The sequence below is a fragment of the Nothobranchius furzeri genome, chromosome 14 (genome assembly GCF_043380555.1).
Source record: "Nothobranchius furzeri strain GRZ-AD chromosome 14, NfurGRZ-RIMD1, whole genome shotgun sequence".
NCBI classification, from domain to species: domain Eukaryota; kingdom Metazoa; phylum Chordata; class Actinopteri; order Cyprinodontiformes; family Nothobranchiidae; genus Nothobranchius; species Nothobranchius furzeri.
In genome coordinates this window covers 58,751,011-58,766,025 of record NC_091754.1, presented here as the reverse complement: position 1 = coordinate 58,766,025, position 15,015 = coordinate 58,751,011, and the positions used below count along the sequence as shown (strand labels likewise).

The 15,015-nt window shown below is 43.4% G+C and overlaps 1 protein-coding gene across 4 annotated transcripts in view; it reads right to left on the bottom strand.

The window, feature by feature from the left end:
• LOC107380965 (sodium-driven chloride bicarbonate exchanger) overlaps nucleotides 1-15,015 on the bottom strand; it is a 68,947-nt gene that overhangs the window by 39,387 nt on the left and 14,545 nt on the right. For all 4 annotated transcript variants that reach the window (XM_054743243.2, XM_054743244.2, XM_054743246.2 and 1 more), the window contains one exon: nucleotides 5,123-5,204. In XM_054743243.2, the coding sequence (XP_054599218.1) occupies nucleotides 5,123-5,204 (82 nt within the window). The remainder of the gene's footprint in view (nucleotides 1-5,122; nucleotides 5,205-15,015) is intronic.

Genomic DNA, 15,015 nt, shown 5'->3' with positions numbered 1-15,015 from the left:
AGACCACTGATAATCTCCCTCGATCTGGGGCTCCACGCAAGATCTCATCCCGTGGGGTCAAAATGATCATGAGAACGGTGAGCAAGAATCCCAGAACCACACGGGGGGACCTGGTGAATGACCTGCAGAGAGCTGGGACCACAGTAACAAAGGTCACCATCAGTAACACACTACAACGGCAGGGAATCAAGTCCTGCAGTGCCAGACGTGTTCCGCTGCTGAAGCCAGTGCATGTCCAGGCCCAACTGAAGTTTGCCAGAGAGCACATGAATGATACAGCAGAGGATTGGGAGAATGTTGTGTGGTCAGATGAAACCAAAGTAGAACTTTTTGGTATAAACTCAACTCGTCATGTTTGGAGGAAGAAGAATACTGAGTTGCATCCCAAGAACACCATACCTACTGTGAAGCATGGGGGTGGGAACATCATGCTTTGGGGCTGTTTTTCTGCTAATGGGACAGGACGACTGATCCGTGTTAAGGACAGAATGAATGGGGCCATGTATCGTGAGATTCTGAGCCAAAACCTTCTTCCATCAGTGAGAGCTTTGAAGATGAAACGTGGCTGGGTCCTCCAACATGACAATGATCCCAAACACACCGCCCGGGCAACAAAGGAGTGGCTCCGTAAGAAGCATTTTAAAGTCCTGGAGTGGCCTAGCCAGTCTCCAGACCTCAACCCCATAGAAAATCTGTGGAGGGAGTTGAAAGTCTGTGTTGCTCGGTGACAGCCCCAAAACATCACTGCTCTCGAGAAGATCTGCATGGAGGAATGGGCCAAAATACCAGCTACTGTGTGTACAAACCTGGTAAAGACCTATAGTAATCGTTTGACCTCTGTTATTGCCAACAAAGGTTATGTTACAAATTATTGAGTTGAATTTTTGTTATTGACCAAATACTTATTTTCCACCCTGATTTACAAATAAATTAAAAATCCTGCCATGTGAATTCATGGATTTTATTTTCACATTCTGTCTCTCACAGTTGAAGTGTACCTCTGATGTAAATTACTGACCTTTGTCATCATTTTAAGTGGGAGAACTTGCACAATCGGTGGCTGACTAAATACTTTTTTGCCCCACTGTACCTCTTAGCCAATAGCGGTGGCAGATTTAAATTAAAATACAGTGCAGAGTTTTTACCTGACAACGGCACAACACTGCCAGTTTTAGGCAGAATATTTAAATTTTAACTAAGATGCACTGAAGTGCCAAATTATTGACTACACGTGTCTGCAGCACGATTAGACACTCGTTTATTTGGTTTATCAGCAAAAAAAGTTTATTTGGGGGTGACTTGCTCTTTAAAAAATAACCACTTCATTATAAAGAATCCTGAAAGCAATGTTGAGCTAACGACTAGCCATAGCAGTGGTAATTCGTAGTTCTGTACATGGCTAGCTGCTATTTGAACTTGTCAACAATCACATGAATACATGCTTAAATAACTGGATTATGTGAACTCTCTTCAATCTAAAAGTGTGTAACAACAGTTTATATGACCGGATTTTAAACTTTACTATATATATTATATATTTTCTCTTTTGCTTTTATTTTTATCCATTCAAGCCAACATTACATTCATAGTAATTCAAGGTTATGTCAATGTATTATTAATATTTGTGAAGCAATATTTTTTTACATTTATTCAGTCGTATATTAGAATTTAGGTGTTTTTTTGTTTTTTGTCTTTCAGTTTGTGCATGTTGCAGTAAGATGGGTGTTAAAACCCATCTTCGTCAAACTAGTCATTGGCGTATCAATCCTTTAGAAACTAAAGCCTATTTGTTCAGTTTGAGGTCTGAAAAGATCCTGGCTGTCTCTTTAAGAGAAAAAAATCCAACAAATCCCCAGAAAATTGTGTACCAAACTTAATAGATTAAGTTGGACAAACCTAAATCAATTATTGGTTACCAAATGAAGCTATTTATTTAAGTAGAATCAACCATTCTGGGGTTGTTGTTTTTCAGTGTAAGAAGAACTTGTGGCGGCGCCGGGGGGGGGGGGGGGGGGGGGGGGGGGGGGGGCTCTATAGCTACCCCTGGATTAGTCATAGCACCCCCAAGTAAATATTAGATTTTTTAAATAATTTCATTTTGATTTAAAGTGTGGATGTGATAATATTTAACATACAAAACAAAAATAATCAGTAAATTATCATATAGATAGTAAAAACTTAAACCAAAACAGGAAATTGATGTTAACCTTTGACATCATTTTCCACCTGAGAGCGAGTGAAAGGTAGAGCTAGTGGTAAAATGGATCGGTTTTTGTTGCCCACATTTCCACGGGTTCAGTCAGAAACAAATGACTCTTTGGAAGTGATCTCAGACCCACAAAAACCTACGGATCTGGATGAAGAGAGTCAACCCTCAACCGCCGCAGCAGTCGAGGGTTTTGCCGCTGAAAATGCTAACGCTAACGTTAGCTAACCTTGCAACTAGGGATGGGTACCTTTGACATTTGAATCGATTCGGTACTAATTCCCGGTACCTAGGAATCGATACCGGTACTTAATGGTACCAATTTTAGATACTTTTGAGTGTTTAATAATTTAACTCTCTTTTATAATTAAATATATATTTTTCTCAATATATAACCATATTTGATAAATATCACGATAAATAACATTCAACTGTTTGTATTTTAACATCGTCCTTGTAGTTTTATAAGCTGATAATTAAACTGAAGCAAACATCTTTACTGTGAACTAAATTTACTGTGTGTCTTCATTCCTTTTGCCGTCCTTTTTCATTTGATTTTTCCTACTGGGAAGTTAGAATTTCCGAGGAGAAAGCGAACGCACCATTAGCTGAAAACAATGGTGGCAATGGAAGCTAACTTTCCAAGCTAACGTTATCTTAATCTGTTAATTTAGCTGCTGGAGCAGATTAAAACGATGATGCCTCACACTTAGATCGTTGTCGCTGGTTTCATCTTCACCCAATCACCCGTCGCATTTAGTAAAGTGAAGCCAAACTTTAGAGCGCGTTCATGTTCTTCTAGTCCGAAATTCGGAGTTCCGAGGAGAAAGCGAACGCACCATTAGCGGAACGGAAGCTAACATATCAAGCTAACGTTATCTTAAACATTTTATTTACCTACCAGAGCAGATTAAGATGAGGATGTCTCACTTAGATCGTTGTCGCTGGTTTCATCATCACCCAGTTACCCATCACATTTAGTGAAGTGGACCCAAGCTTTAGCGTGCGTTCTTTCTACCATGCTGCTGTGTTTACAACTGGCTCGCAGCGACCGACGACATAACGCTCTTGCGCATGCGCAGCTGTCTAGGCAAGTTATCGTTATGAAGGACGGGTACCGAAACGAGGCACCGTTTCAAATGACGTGAAAAGTACCAAATTCGGTACCCATCGCTACTTGCAACACTATAGATGGTTTTCTGTGTGGCTGTACGTGTTTATGATTTCATGGAAAAGTCAGCGATTGTTCACATGTTTATGATGTATATTAATGATTGTTTCAGGTGTTGTTGAGGTGTTGTGCACGCATGTGTATCTGCTAGTGTTGAAGGTGTTTTAGAGAACAATAGGCACGCATGACCACTTCCTTCATAGCACCCTCAATAAAAAGACTAGCTCCTTCATAACACCTGCAGAAAAAAAAATTCTGGAGCCGCCACTGGAAAGAACACATTACGATGCTCCTGCAGCTTTTTCTCAGAGCTCAGCGCCAGTAGGTGTTTACATTTGACTTGACCCAGATTTTGCACACTACCCTACCTTCTTGGTGGACACTGCTGGCCCAGAATGCAGACAGAGCCTGTTCAGCATTTTAGGGGATTATAAATCTTAAAGAAATACAGGAACTCCTCCTGAACAATGAGCTACAAGTACAGTAGCATTGTAGTTTTCCATCCTCCACCTACAAGAGTCCAAAAATAGAGGTCAAGCGGGATCCTGGATTATGTAACGAAGCCAGTAGTTTGGACTAAATCGTTCCTGTCAGAGCTTATCCTACGCTGGATGGAACAAATTGCTCTTAGCTTGACTGAATTATGCATGACAGAGGGAGCAGGAAATAAAACCTGAATTATTGTGCACATGCAGCAGATTTCACTGCGTGATGCACATCGCAGCAGCCACACTCAGGATGATGCGTCAGAGGGAAAATCAGCGGTTGGACTCATCAACCAAGATATGTGAGAGCAGGAAGATAAAAATAACTCCTCCTCCTACTGGTGATGATGTCATAGTATGTTCCTTTGTTCCTCCTCCAGAGCGTTATGATGCCTCGTGTCTGCTAGGCTGTGAGGAGCATGCGAGGTGCACAGTCTCCTGAACAGCCTCTGCTCAGAGACACAGAGACTGATGAGCTAACAGCTTGGTACCACTACAATTACTAGTACTACTACTACTATTACTACTACTACTACTACTACTACTACTACTACTACTACTACTATTACTAGTGGGAGCAATACACTTCATATATTTGAAAAATGGTTTTTCCAAATGAATCCAAGCCAAGGGTTAGTGCTGTGCATGGCAACATTCCACTCTGGCCTTAGCTGTGGTCAGACTAGCCGTTAACCCATCAATCCTAAAAGACGTGAACACGGTGAGCTCAGAGGAGGCTCTCTGTGAGGAGTTAGGGTTAGGGTTTTCATGGTGAGAACTGCTGTTTGAGCCCGTTTGTGGTTCTGGTTCTGTTTGAGCCGCCTAGAGCTGCAGCATCAAACATATTGCTTACATAAATTAACACCTGAGATCTTCAGATGAAAGCACGTTCACAGTGACAGAATGTCAGAATCAAAGAATGCTTCTCTTACATAATAATCGATGTTACCGTGGCAACTCAGCATCCTAGTGGAAGAGCCAGTGATTACCTCATTTCTGCTTCATTTTTGTAAAACAAACAGGAGCGGATAGTTTTTTATTGGTTTCAAAATGCCAAAAATCTAAAGAGTATGTGTTTATCCCTTGGGTCCACGTGGCAGGGGCGAGGAGTGAGCACCACCTCACCCCTGCCACGTGAACCTCAAGGAATAAACCATCAATCCTGCTCAAAGGTCAACTTTCCTCGCAGGGTCACCCATAAAGACAGCGGGAGGGTCATATGTTGACTCGTTTGTGGTTAATATAAAGACTTCCTGTTACCTTCAAGTTCCTCCTTCTCAAAGTTGGTGTTGAGCATGGAGCGAGTGCCTCCTCGGTCCAGCACCGCCTCCTCATCGGTCCTCTGCAGGAGACACAGACAGGGAGGTGTTACTCCAGTTAACCCCCTCATGAGGCGTCTCCTCCCAGAGGATGGAGGAACAGGAACCTCTGGAACAGGAACTGTCGTGTAAAACACACATTTTCCCCTGACATGCTACATGTTACATAATAACCCCCACCACCACGACACACACACACACACACACACACACACACATACACGCACGCCCGGGATGCCCCACCCCCACCCCACACGATCTGTCAGGAGGAATGATTTGTCCTTAAACGAGTACTGTACACGCCCAAGGACTCGCCATCATTAGGACCAACTTCCTGAGGTGGTTGCCATGGTGACAAAGGCCAGCAAATCTGAAAACGCCACACTCATCTTCTGAGAGCCGGATTACATTTTGTGAGTCATGCTTTTAACAAGAACGCCTCTTTGTGCATCAGGAAGTGGAGCAGGCGCACACGCTCGGGCTTTTCTGGGTGTTCCGTTCTAAAAATAGATCTGACCTTGAAACATGGAGGCGGGCCTCGCCTTCCATCGCTATCTGGGCTATTCATCATACAGTACAGTACTGGATTAGCACGGATGGTTTCCTGGCTGCTCTCGATAGACAGGAGAAAGATGGACTCTTCTTCTCCAGGTCATCAGCGCTGCTTCTATGAGTCGTCATGGCGACACCTCCTGCATGACTTTACTCCGTCTCTGCCTGACTACCGACTGTCTCTCTCCGGTTTCTGAGCGTTTATTATTTCTTCTCCAGCCGTTCTCGGTGAATTTGCTGCGGATCAAGTAGCGTTCATCAGTGGGAATGTTTTCTGAAATATCCCCGTTCCTCACCAGCGTCCAGAGTTTCATCTATAATCTATAATCCATCTACCGTTTGAGTTTTTCAGCTCAGATAAACCAGAAAAGCATCATTTCACAGTATAAGGTCCTTGTTCCAATAATGTCTTTGAAAAAAATAAAAAATAAAAATTTCTTTGAAACAAAATAAACATTTTGATGATACTACACAGTAATATTTATATCTCATCATGAGTACGTTTGTAATGTGATGAGAAAAATATTGTGATTTTCTGTTTTGTGGTCTTTAGGGGGAGTTTCGGCATCATGCACATATATGTACTTTCTAGGGTTAGGGAGCCGGTTCATAAGATAAGATAAGATGAGATAAGATAAGATAAGATAAGATAAGATAAGATAAGATAAGATAAGATAATATAAGATGAGATAAGATAAGATAAGATAAGATAAGATAAGATAAGATAAGATAACCTTTAATAGTCCCACAAGTGGGAAATTTGTTTCGTTTACAGCCAAAGTAAAAGTAAAAGTTATGCAGCAGAGGGAGAAAACACTAAAATACAATAAGTTCGATCGTAATGAGATAAAATAAACTCAATACAATAGATAATTTATACCTTAGGAATGGGGTAAAAAATAATAACCATACTATATACAGCTTAGAAATACAGAGTACACTTCATCCAACAGACTTGTTGTAGAGTCTGACAGCAGTGGGGAGGAAAGACCCCCGGAATCTCTGTGTCCCACACCTCGGGTGCCGCAGTCTCCCACTAAAGGAGCTGCTCGTAGCTGTCAAAGTAACCTGCATGGGATGGGAGATATTATCCAACAGGGATGACAGTTTAGCTGTCATTCTCCTGTCACTCACCACCTCCACAGGGTCCAGGGGGCATCCTAGAACAGAACTGGCCCTGCGGATCCGTCTGTTCAGCCTCTTCCTATCCCCCGCAGAGATGCTGCTGTACTTGCTGCTGGACTTCACATATTTTCCAGGACACTTTATTGACCAGGTCACTTTATTGACCAGGTCACATGGTGTTGGCGGTGACCCCGTCTGCCCCCTCTCACATGCAGGCAGCAACAAAACGTGTAGCATGATGGACAAACAGCAGAACCGAGTGATTTCATCTACGTTAGGCGTGATTGTGATTCATCGTCTGAGCAGAATGATTTGGTGAAAACAAGCCCTTTGTTCTGTTGGAGCTGCCTTAAAATCTATTCATCCTATTAGCTAAATAAATACAGTTTAAAGGATTATACCACTTTTAAATAATCGCTCCTTTCTGCTTCTTAAATCGTGGCTGGCGGTTTGATTTCTGCGGTTGAGATTAGTTCAGCATGAACATTCGAGTGCGACGCTCCCTCTAACACGCACAACAAGACGGGTCAGCGTGTGAGAAAGCAGCACCGGCATCAGATGGATGCAGAGTCCTGACCCAGGAGGCCGACTGTACGTAGGAACAAGGACAGAGCCGTCACGGACGGCTCACGGAAGCAGAACCAGCTGAGGAATCATCATCGCGTTCCTCTAGATGGAACTAAACGCAACTAGAACCTCGCATCGGTTCCGTCAAACATCGCCTCGTCTCGGACGAACGGTTCACACTGCTCGGGCCAAGAAGCAAGGAGCAGAAAGCGACGGCGTCATCGAGTCCCCTCAAGTCAAACTGCCGGAACTAGGTGTGAAAGAATGAACCCATAATAATAATAGTAAAGGAAATGAGTCGTGCAGGTTGCAGAGTAAAAGGAGAACTGAAACCGCAAATGGAGGTGGTGATGATGATTGTATTTATGTGTGTTTAACCTTTGCACAACTTCTTTTTTATATCACAGAAAAGGTTTTATTACCTTGTTTTGTTTCTGAATCATAAGTGAATTTTATGCTGCCTGTGTCGTCCATGTTATTCAAGTGTTGTGTTCGTGTTGTGCGCCGTTATGGCTGCTCTCGTGGTCTACCTGTATCTGTTCTGTCTATATGTGTGTGTGTGTGTGTGTGTGTGTGTGTGTGTGTGTGTGTGTGTGTGTGTGTGTGTGTGCGTGTGTGTGTGTGTGTGTGTGTGTGTGTGTGTGTGTGTGTGTGTGTGTGTGTGTGTGTGTGTGTGTGTGTGTGTAACCTTGGTCAGGCTGTTCTGTGGAGTCAAGTTCCTATGCTCTGGTTCGCTGGAGCGCTGGCAATAAAATTCTCTCTGATTCTCTGATTTCTGTTTGTCCTTTTGGTATGATTTCCAGTATGTCGTCTACGTAGCGTTTCCGTAGTTTTATTTTGCAGTTTGGGGGGGGGGGGGGGGGGCTATGGCTTTCTGCTCTAGGTCTTCCATGAAAAACTGGCACGGGTGGCTGATAACGGGTTACCCATGGTGAAGCCTTCCAGTTGTTTGTATATTGTGTCGTTGTATGTGAAGTAAGTGGAGTTAGCTAGCAGTCCTCTCAGGTGTGCTACGTCGTCTGCTGTGAGGTTTGTCCTTTTGTGTAAAGTCTTGTCCTGTCCGATTCTGTTAACTACTATGTCTATGGTTTTTTTTGGGTTGGTGTTTTTGTGAACAGGGATGTGACGCCATGTGAGATGAGCATGTCGTTGTCTTCTATTGTAATCTCCTTTAGTTCTTTTGCCAGTTCTATGCTGTTTTTTGCGGTGTTGATCTGTGTTTCCTAATAACGGGCTGATGATTTTGCTGATTTTTTTGCCATGTTGTATGTTGGTGTACTTATGCTGTCTACTGTTGGTCTAAGTGGTGTTTTGTATTTTTGTTCTCTAGCATCTGTTTCATTTAGAGCTCCATGAACCACGTGACCGCGAGTCGGCGAGTTCAAAGCGTGTCGCAACTCTCTCTTTCTACAGCTCTGGGTTTGAAACCCTGTGAAGAGCTGTGATTGGCCAGCCAGAATGCTGCTAGGAGCCGCAGAGGTTCCAGTGGAGAGTTCCTAGGCCAAACTTTGCAAAGCAAGCATTTGGTCTAGTAGGCTAGGTTTAAGCAGCGTTTCATGAGGTAATTGCTTTATATTTGGGGCGATGGTGGCACAGGAGTTAAGAGCTCGCCCCGTAATTGGAAGGTTGCAGGTTCGAGTCCCGCTCAGTCTGTCGCTGTCGTTGTGTCCTTGGGCAAGACACTTAACCCACGTTGCCTGCTGGTGGTGGTCGGAGGGACCGGTGGCGGCAGTGCTCGGCAGCCTCGCCTTTGTCTGTGCGCCCCAGGGCAGCTGTGGCTACATCGTAGCTCATCCCCACCAGTGTGTGAATGTGTGTGTGAATGGGTGAATGACTGATTGTGTTGTAAAGCGCCTTGGGGGGTTCCAGGACTCTAGAAGGCGCTATATCAAATACAGGCCATTTACCATCATTTCTGTAACAGAATCACACTGAAAGGTCCAATAGTATTTTGTATTGGATGTATTTAATTATTTACATTATTTCCCACAAATATCAACATCCTAACAGCTCTCACTGGAGCCGATCGTAGCTGAGCGTGAAGCAGCTGGAATGAGAATCAGCTCCTCTAAACCCAAGACCATGGTCTTGATTCAGAAAAGGGTAGAATGCCTTCTCCAGGTCAGGGATGAGGTCCTGCCCCAAGTCGAGGAGTTTAAGTATCTCGGGGTCTTGTTCACGAGTGAGGGAAAACTGGAGCGTGAGATCGATAGGCGGATTGGTGCTGCATCTGCAGTGATGCAGGCGTTGTACCGGTCTGTCGTGGTGAAGAGAGCGCTGAGCCAGAAGGCAAAGCTCTCGATTTACCGGTCGATCTACGTTCCTACCCTCACCTATGGTCACGAGCTTTGGGTAGTGACCAAAAGAACGAGATCGCGGGTACAAGCGGCCGAAATGAGTTTTCTCCGCTGAGTGGCAGGGCTCTCCCGAGGTGGACTGGCCTATCTGGCCTTCTGGCACTGTCCCGGTGAGCCGCCTACCAAAGCGGGCCTCTGGCACTGTCCCGGTGAGCCGCCTACCAAAGCGGGCCTCTGGCACTGTCCCGGTGAGCCGCCTACCAAAGCGGGCCTCTGGCACTGTCCCGGTGAGCCGTCTACCAAAGCGGGCCTCTGGCACTGTCCCGGTGAGCCGTCTACCAAAGCGGGCCTCTGGCACTGTCCCAGTGAGCCGCCTACCAAAGCGGGCCTCTGGCACTGTCCCGGTGAGCCGTCTACCAAAGCAGGCCTCTGGCACTGTCCCGGTGAGCCGTCTACCAAAGCGGGCCTCTGGCACTGTCCCGGTGAGCCGCCTACCAAAGCCAGCCGCTTTTCTGAAGAAACCTTTGATGCTTTTGAACCAATTTTCCTATAACAATTTCTTGTTCTTTCTAAAGAACCCGTTTTCTGTGACAGCTGACCAACAAGCAGATGAAATGATGCTCCAATCAACTCCGTCCTGTCCCACTCAGCTCTGTAGGACAGATGAGCTGCAGGCTCCTCCCTGCAGGTCCCAGCTTCTATTTATAACCACTCATGTTGCTGACCCCCAGCGAGCTCTCCATCCTGGGCTGGGATTAATCTTTTACGGGGGGGGGGGGGGGGGGGGGGGTGAAAAACCTTGTTTCTGACTGTGGGATCCGAGACGGAGCCATCCTGCATGGCGGGGAAAAGCCATGCAGGCCCTCCTCTTCTGCTCCATCACACGGGGATGGTCGTTCTTCCTGCTGCATGAACCTGGACAGGATGTGGTGAGACAGGCGGAGCGCTGTGGGACACGGACTGAGGACAAGGGGATGTCCTAACCTAACGCTGTGTTAATGAGGGTCTGTATTTGTGCACGGCCAAAGAGTATTGACGTACTGTATAGGTAGAACTAGATAAAGCTATCCCAGTCAACATACGCACCCTGGCCACTTTATTAGGCACACCTTGTTAACACAAGTATCTAATCATCCAGTCACATGGCAGAAACTGTGATGTCATCATCTCAAAGTCTGAGGAAGGTTTAAAACATCTTGTTGTACCTATGAGATTGAAAATATAATTAATTAATTAATTATTGGCCATTAATTGGACGGGTTTTTAACCAGAACACCAAAAAAAGTCCATCACCTGGTGATAGACCACAAGCCCCGCCCACCCAGTGTAAATAAATAGGACGTTTTATTGACTAGAAATTCATTTTATCATTATAAATTTGTGACAACTGCTCTATAGCCTTTAAGTCTGTTATCTTGTGATTAACGCAAATGATTCACATCAAAATGTCAAGCCTGATTTAGTGTCTAAAACCCCCCAAAAACACCACAATAGTTGGAATATAACTAGTGCAGGGAATTAGAACTGATGAACTCAGAGGATTTGACCAGTCTGGTTACACAATCACAATATTTCATACATACATCCCACTGGAACGGGATGGGTAAACAATAATCTGAATGTTGCGTCAGAACCACGTGTGTTGACTGGGTTTTAAAGATAACACTGAAACATCTGCTGTTGTTGGTTCCTGATCCAAGTCTTGCTAAATCCTGGCCAGTGCCTTGATGCTGCGCTTGTCAAGTGATGCCAGTCGGAGACAAGCAACCCAGTTCAGAAAATATGCAACAGTATTAGAAATGTGTGCAAGGAAAAAGGTTTAATAGTTTTGTTTTGATGACTGTTGATGTCCCATTGATGTCTTTGTATAGATCTGATTTTAGATCTGTGTATAGATCTGTTATAGATCTGTTTGTAGATCTGTGCATAGGTCTGTGCATTGAGCCTTTTATAGATCTGTTTATAGACCCGTTTATAAATCCGTGTAGAGATCCATTTATTGATCTGTGTATAGGTCTGTGTATAGATCTGTTATAGATCTGTTATAAATGGTAAATGGCCTGTATTTTGATAGAGCACCTTCTAGAGTCCTGAAACCCCCCAAGGCGCTTTACAGCACAGTCAGTCATTCACTGTGAGTACTATAAAAACTGTAAAGACAAAAGTAGTGACTGTGTTCGCCACTAAATTTGCCCCAGAAGTTGATGCAGAAACGCTCTCATTGTATCTTAAAGAGAAACTTAACAGAGACGTCACCTGTCTGAAAATTGTTAATTTACGGAGCAGATTTGGCTCCTTTAAGGTTACGGCTGAGTGTGATGACATTGGTGAAATGTATAACCCTGAGCTTTGGCCTGAAGGGGCTCTGGTCCGACGGTATTATGAACCACGGAACCCCCGCTCTCTCCGCTCTGCTAATGTGTCTCCAGCAGGGGATGTTCCCCCTGGCCCAAGCACCTCAGCATAAGCATGTCTCTTCGGGTGCTATCCTATAATTGTCGTGGCCTGCGTCTGGGCCATGATGCAGGGGATAGAGCTTGACGTATTGTTGTGGACAGCTTGCTTGAAGAATGTGAAATATTATGTTTGCAAGAGACTTTTTTACCTAAACAAGATCTGGACAAACTTAACTGCCTTAACTCTAAATTTTTCGGAGTGGGGGAATCAACTACTGATCTCAGCACAGCTATAGTCAGGGGTAGAATATCAGGAGGAGTGGCTGTGCTTTGGAACAAAAGAATTGATGCTGTAATTAAGCCACTTAGACTGGATGTAGATTGGTGTATTGGCATACAATATATCCAGAATAACATTAGTTTTGTTATCTTTAATATTTATACTCCATACGAAATTGCTGGAAATGAAGGGGAATATATTAGTAGGTTGGCTTTTATTAATGCATTTATTCAAAGTCACAGTACTTATAGTATATATGTTGTGGGCGACTTTAATGCTGATCTTTCAGATAAAAAATCTCAATTTGCTAAACACTTAATACAGTTGTGTGAAGACAATGATCTTGTTCTATCTAGCAAAGTGCTGTTGCCAAAAGACAGTTACACATATATTAGTGAGAGTTGGCATACTACATCATGGCTGGATCATTGTATTAGTACAGCTGATGGTCATGCAGCTTTGGATAGCATGTCTATAAAATATGGGGTAACTGTGTCAGACCATATACCTATTGCTTTCTCTATAAATGTGGAACAACTGCCTAGTACAATGGGAGTTAATTATGTCAATAATTATGATAATATAAAATTAGAATGGGCAGCATTAAGTGACAAAGACATATCGGGTTATAGTTATAATACAGATCAATACCTGAACAATATCTCTGTGGCTAAAGAGGCTATCCTGTGTGAAGATGTCAACTGTAAGAATCTCGAACATGAAAGTGAGCTCTGCTCTATGTATGAGGATATAGTGGACGCTTTGTATGAAAGTGGTAGACCTTTTCATGTCAAAGGTAAGAATAAGCAGAAACCTCATATCAGGCCTGGCTGGAAAGAACATGTTGCCATGTATCAGGATGAAGCGCGGGTAGCTTTTAAATGTTGGGATATGGTTGGGAGACCTAGGCAGGGTGTGGCATTTGAACAGAAAAAACGTGCAAATGCCAGATATAAGTATGCTGTTCGTTTCATATCAAAAAATGAGCAGATCATGAGGGCAGATTCAATGGCCAGGAAATTTATGAGTCATGATGTCAAAGGTTTTTGGAAAGATGTGAAAACAGTTAATAATTGCAAATCATCTCTACCTGGTGCTGTTGAAGGTGTTTCTGGGGAAGATAATATTGCAGCATTATGGAGACATCATTATTATGCATTGTTTAATTGTTTGAAAGGTGACCAGCATGAGGATGGCTCTGTAATTAATGATGAATCTATATGTGTAACGACCCATGAGGTGCATGATGCTATTCACAAACTAGCTGATAATAAGGCTTCTGGTCTGGATCACATTAGTGCAGAACATTTGAAATATGCTAGCCAAAGACTAGCTCCCCTTTTAGCTCTATGTTTTACAGGGTTCATGATTCATGGCATACTACCAGACTCAATGATGGCAATTCTGCTTGTTCCAGTCATTAAGAACAAATCTGGGAAGGTGACCAGTATGGATAATTATAGGCCGATTGCACTAGCCAGTGTTTTATCTAAAGTTCTTGAAAGAATCATATTTGATAGAGTCACTGTGTACCTCAGTTCCTTGGATAATCAGTTTGGCTTTAAGCCAAAACATGGTACTGACATGTGTATATACGCACTTAAAGAAATGGTCAATTGGTACAGAAATAGAAATTCTTCTGTCTTTATGTGTTTTATTGATGCTTCTAAGGCTTTTGATCGTGTAAACCACAGAAAACTTTTTATTAAGTTAAAGCTACGGGGGGTCCCTGGGTTTATTGTGAGAATCCTGTCTTACTGGTATGCTCATCAGAAGATACAGGTTAAATGGGGTGCCAGCATCTCTGCACCATTTGGCGTTAGTAATGGTGTTAGACAGGGTGGAATTCTGTCTCCTATCTTATTTAATCTGTATGTTGACGATCTGTCTGTGCAGCTCAGAGCCTGTAACACAGGATGTTTGATGGGTACAACTTTGATCAACCATCTGATGTATGCTGATGATCTGGTGGTCTTTAGTCCAAGTAGTGCTGGTTTACAGCAGCTCCTAAATATCTGCTCTGAATATGGTGTGCAGTACGATATTCAGTATAATGCTGTTAAAAGTGCTATCTTGATATGTAGAACCAAGCAGGATAAAAAGCTAAACTTTCCTGTGTTCAAACTGTCTAATAGTGATCTTAATGTGTGTGAGAAGGTGAAATACCTTGGCCATTTTATAACTGATCAAATGCGTGATGATGCTGACATCCACAGACAGTGCTGTAAGCTGTATGCACAAGCTAACACTATAGCTCGTAAGTTTGGTTTTTGTTCACCTCCAGTTAAGGTGGCTTTATTTAAAGCATATTGTACTCCGCTCTACACAGCCCAACTGTGGTCATCCTACAATCAAAGCAGCATGAACAAGCTGCAAGTTGCATACAACGATGCCTTAAGGATCATACTTAAAATACCCAGAGGGGGCAGTGCCAGTCAGATGTTTGTAACAGCAGGTGTTTGTACTTTTAAAGCTCTTTTAAGAAAACTCATATTCACTTTTATAGGCCGACTGGATAGCTCTGCCAACAGTATAATTTTAGCAATCACTGATCCTACTGTGAGCAGTTGTCGCTATTTCTCCAGTATAAGGAAATACTGGTTGAAGTGTTTGTGTG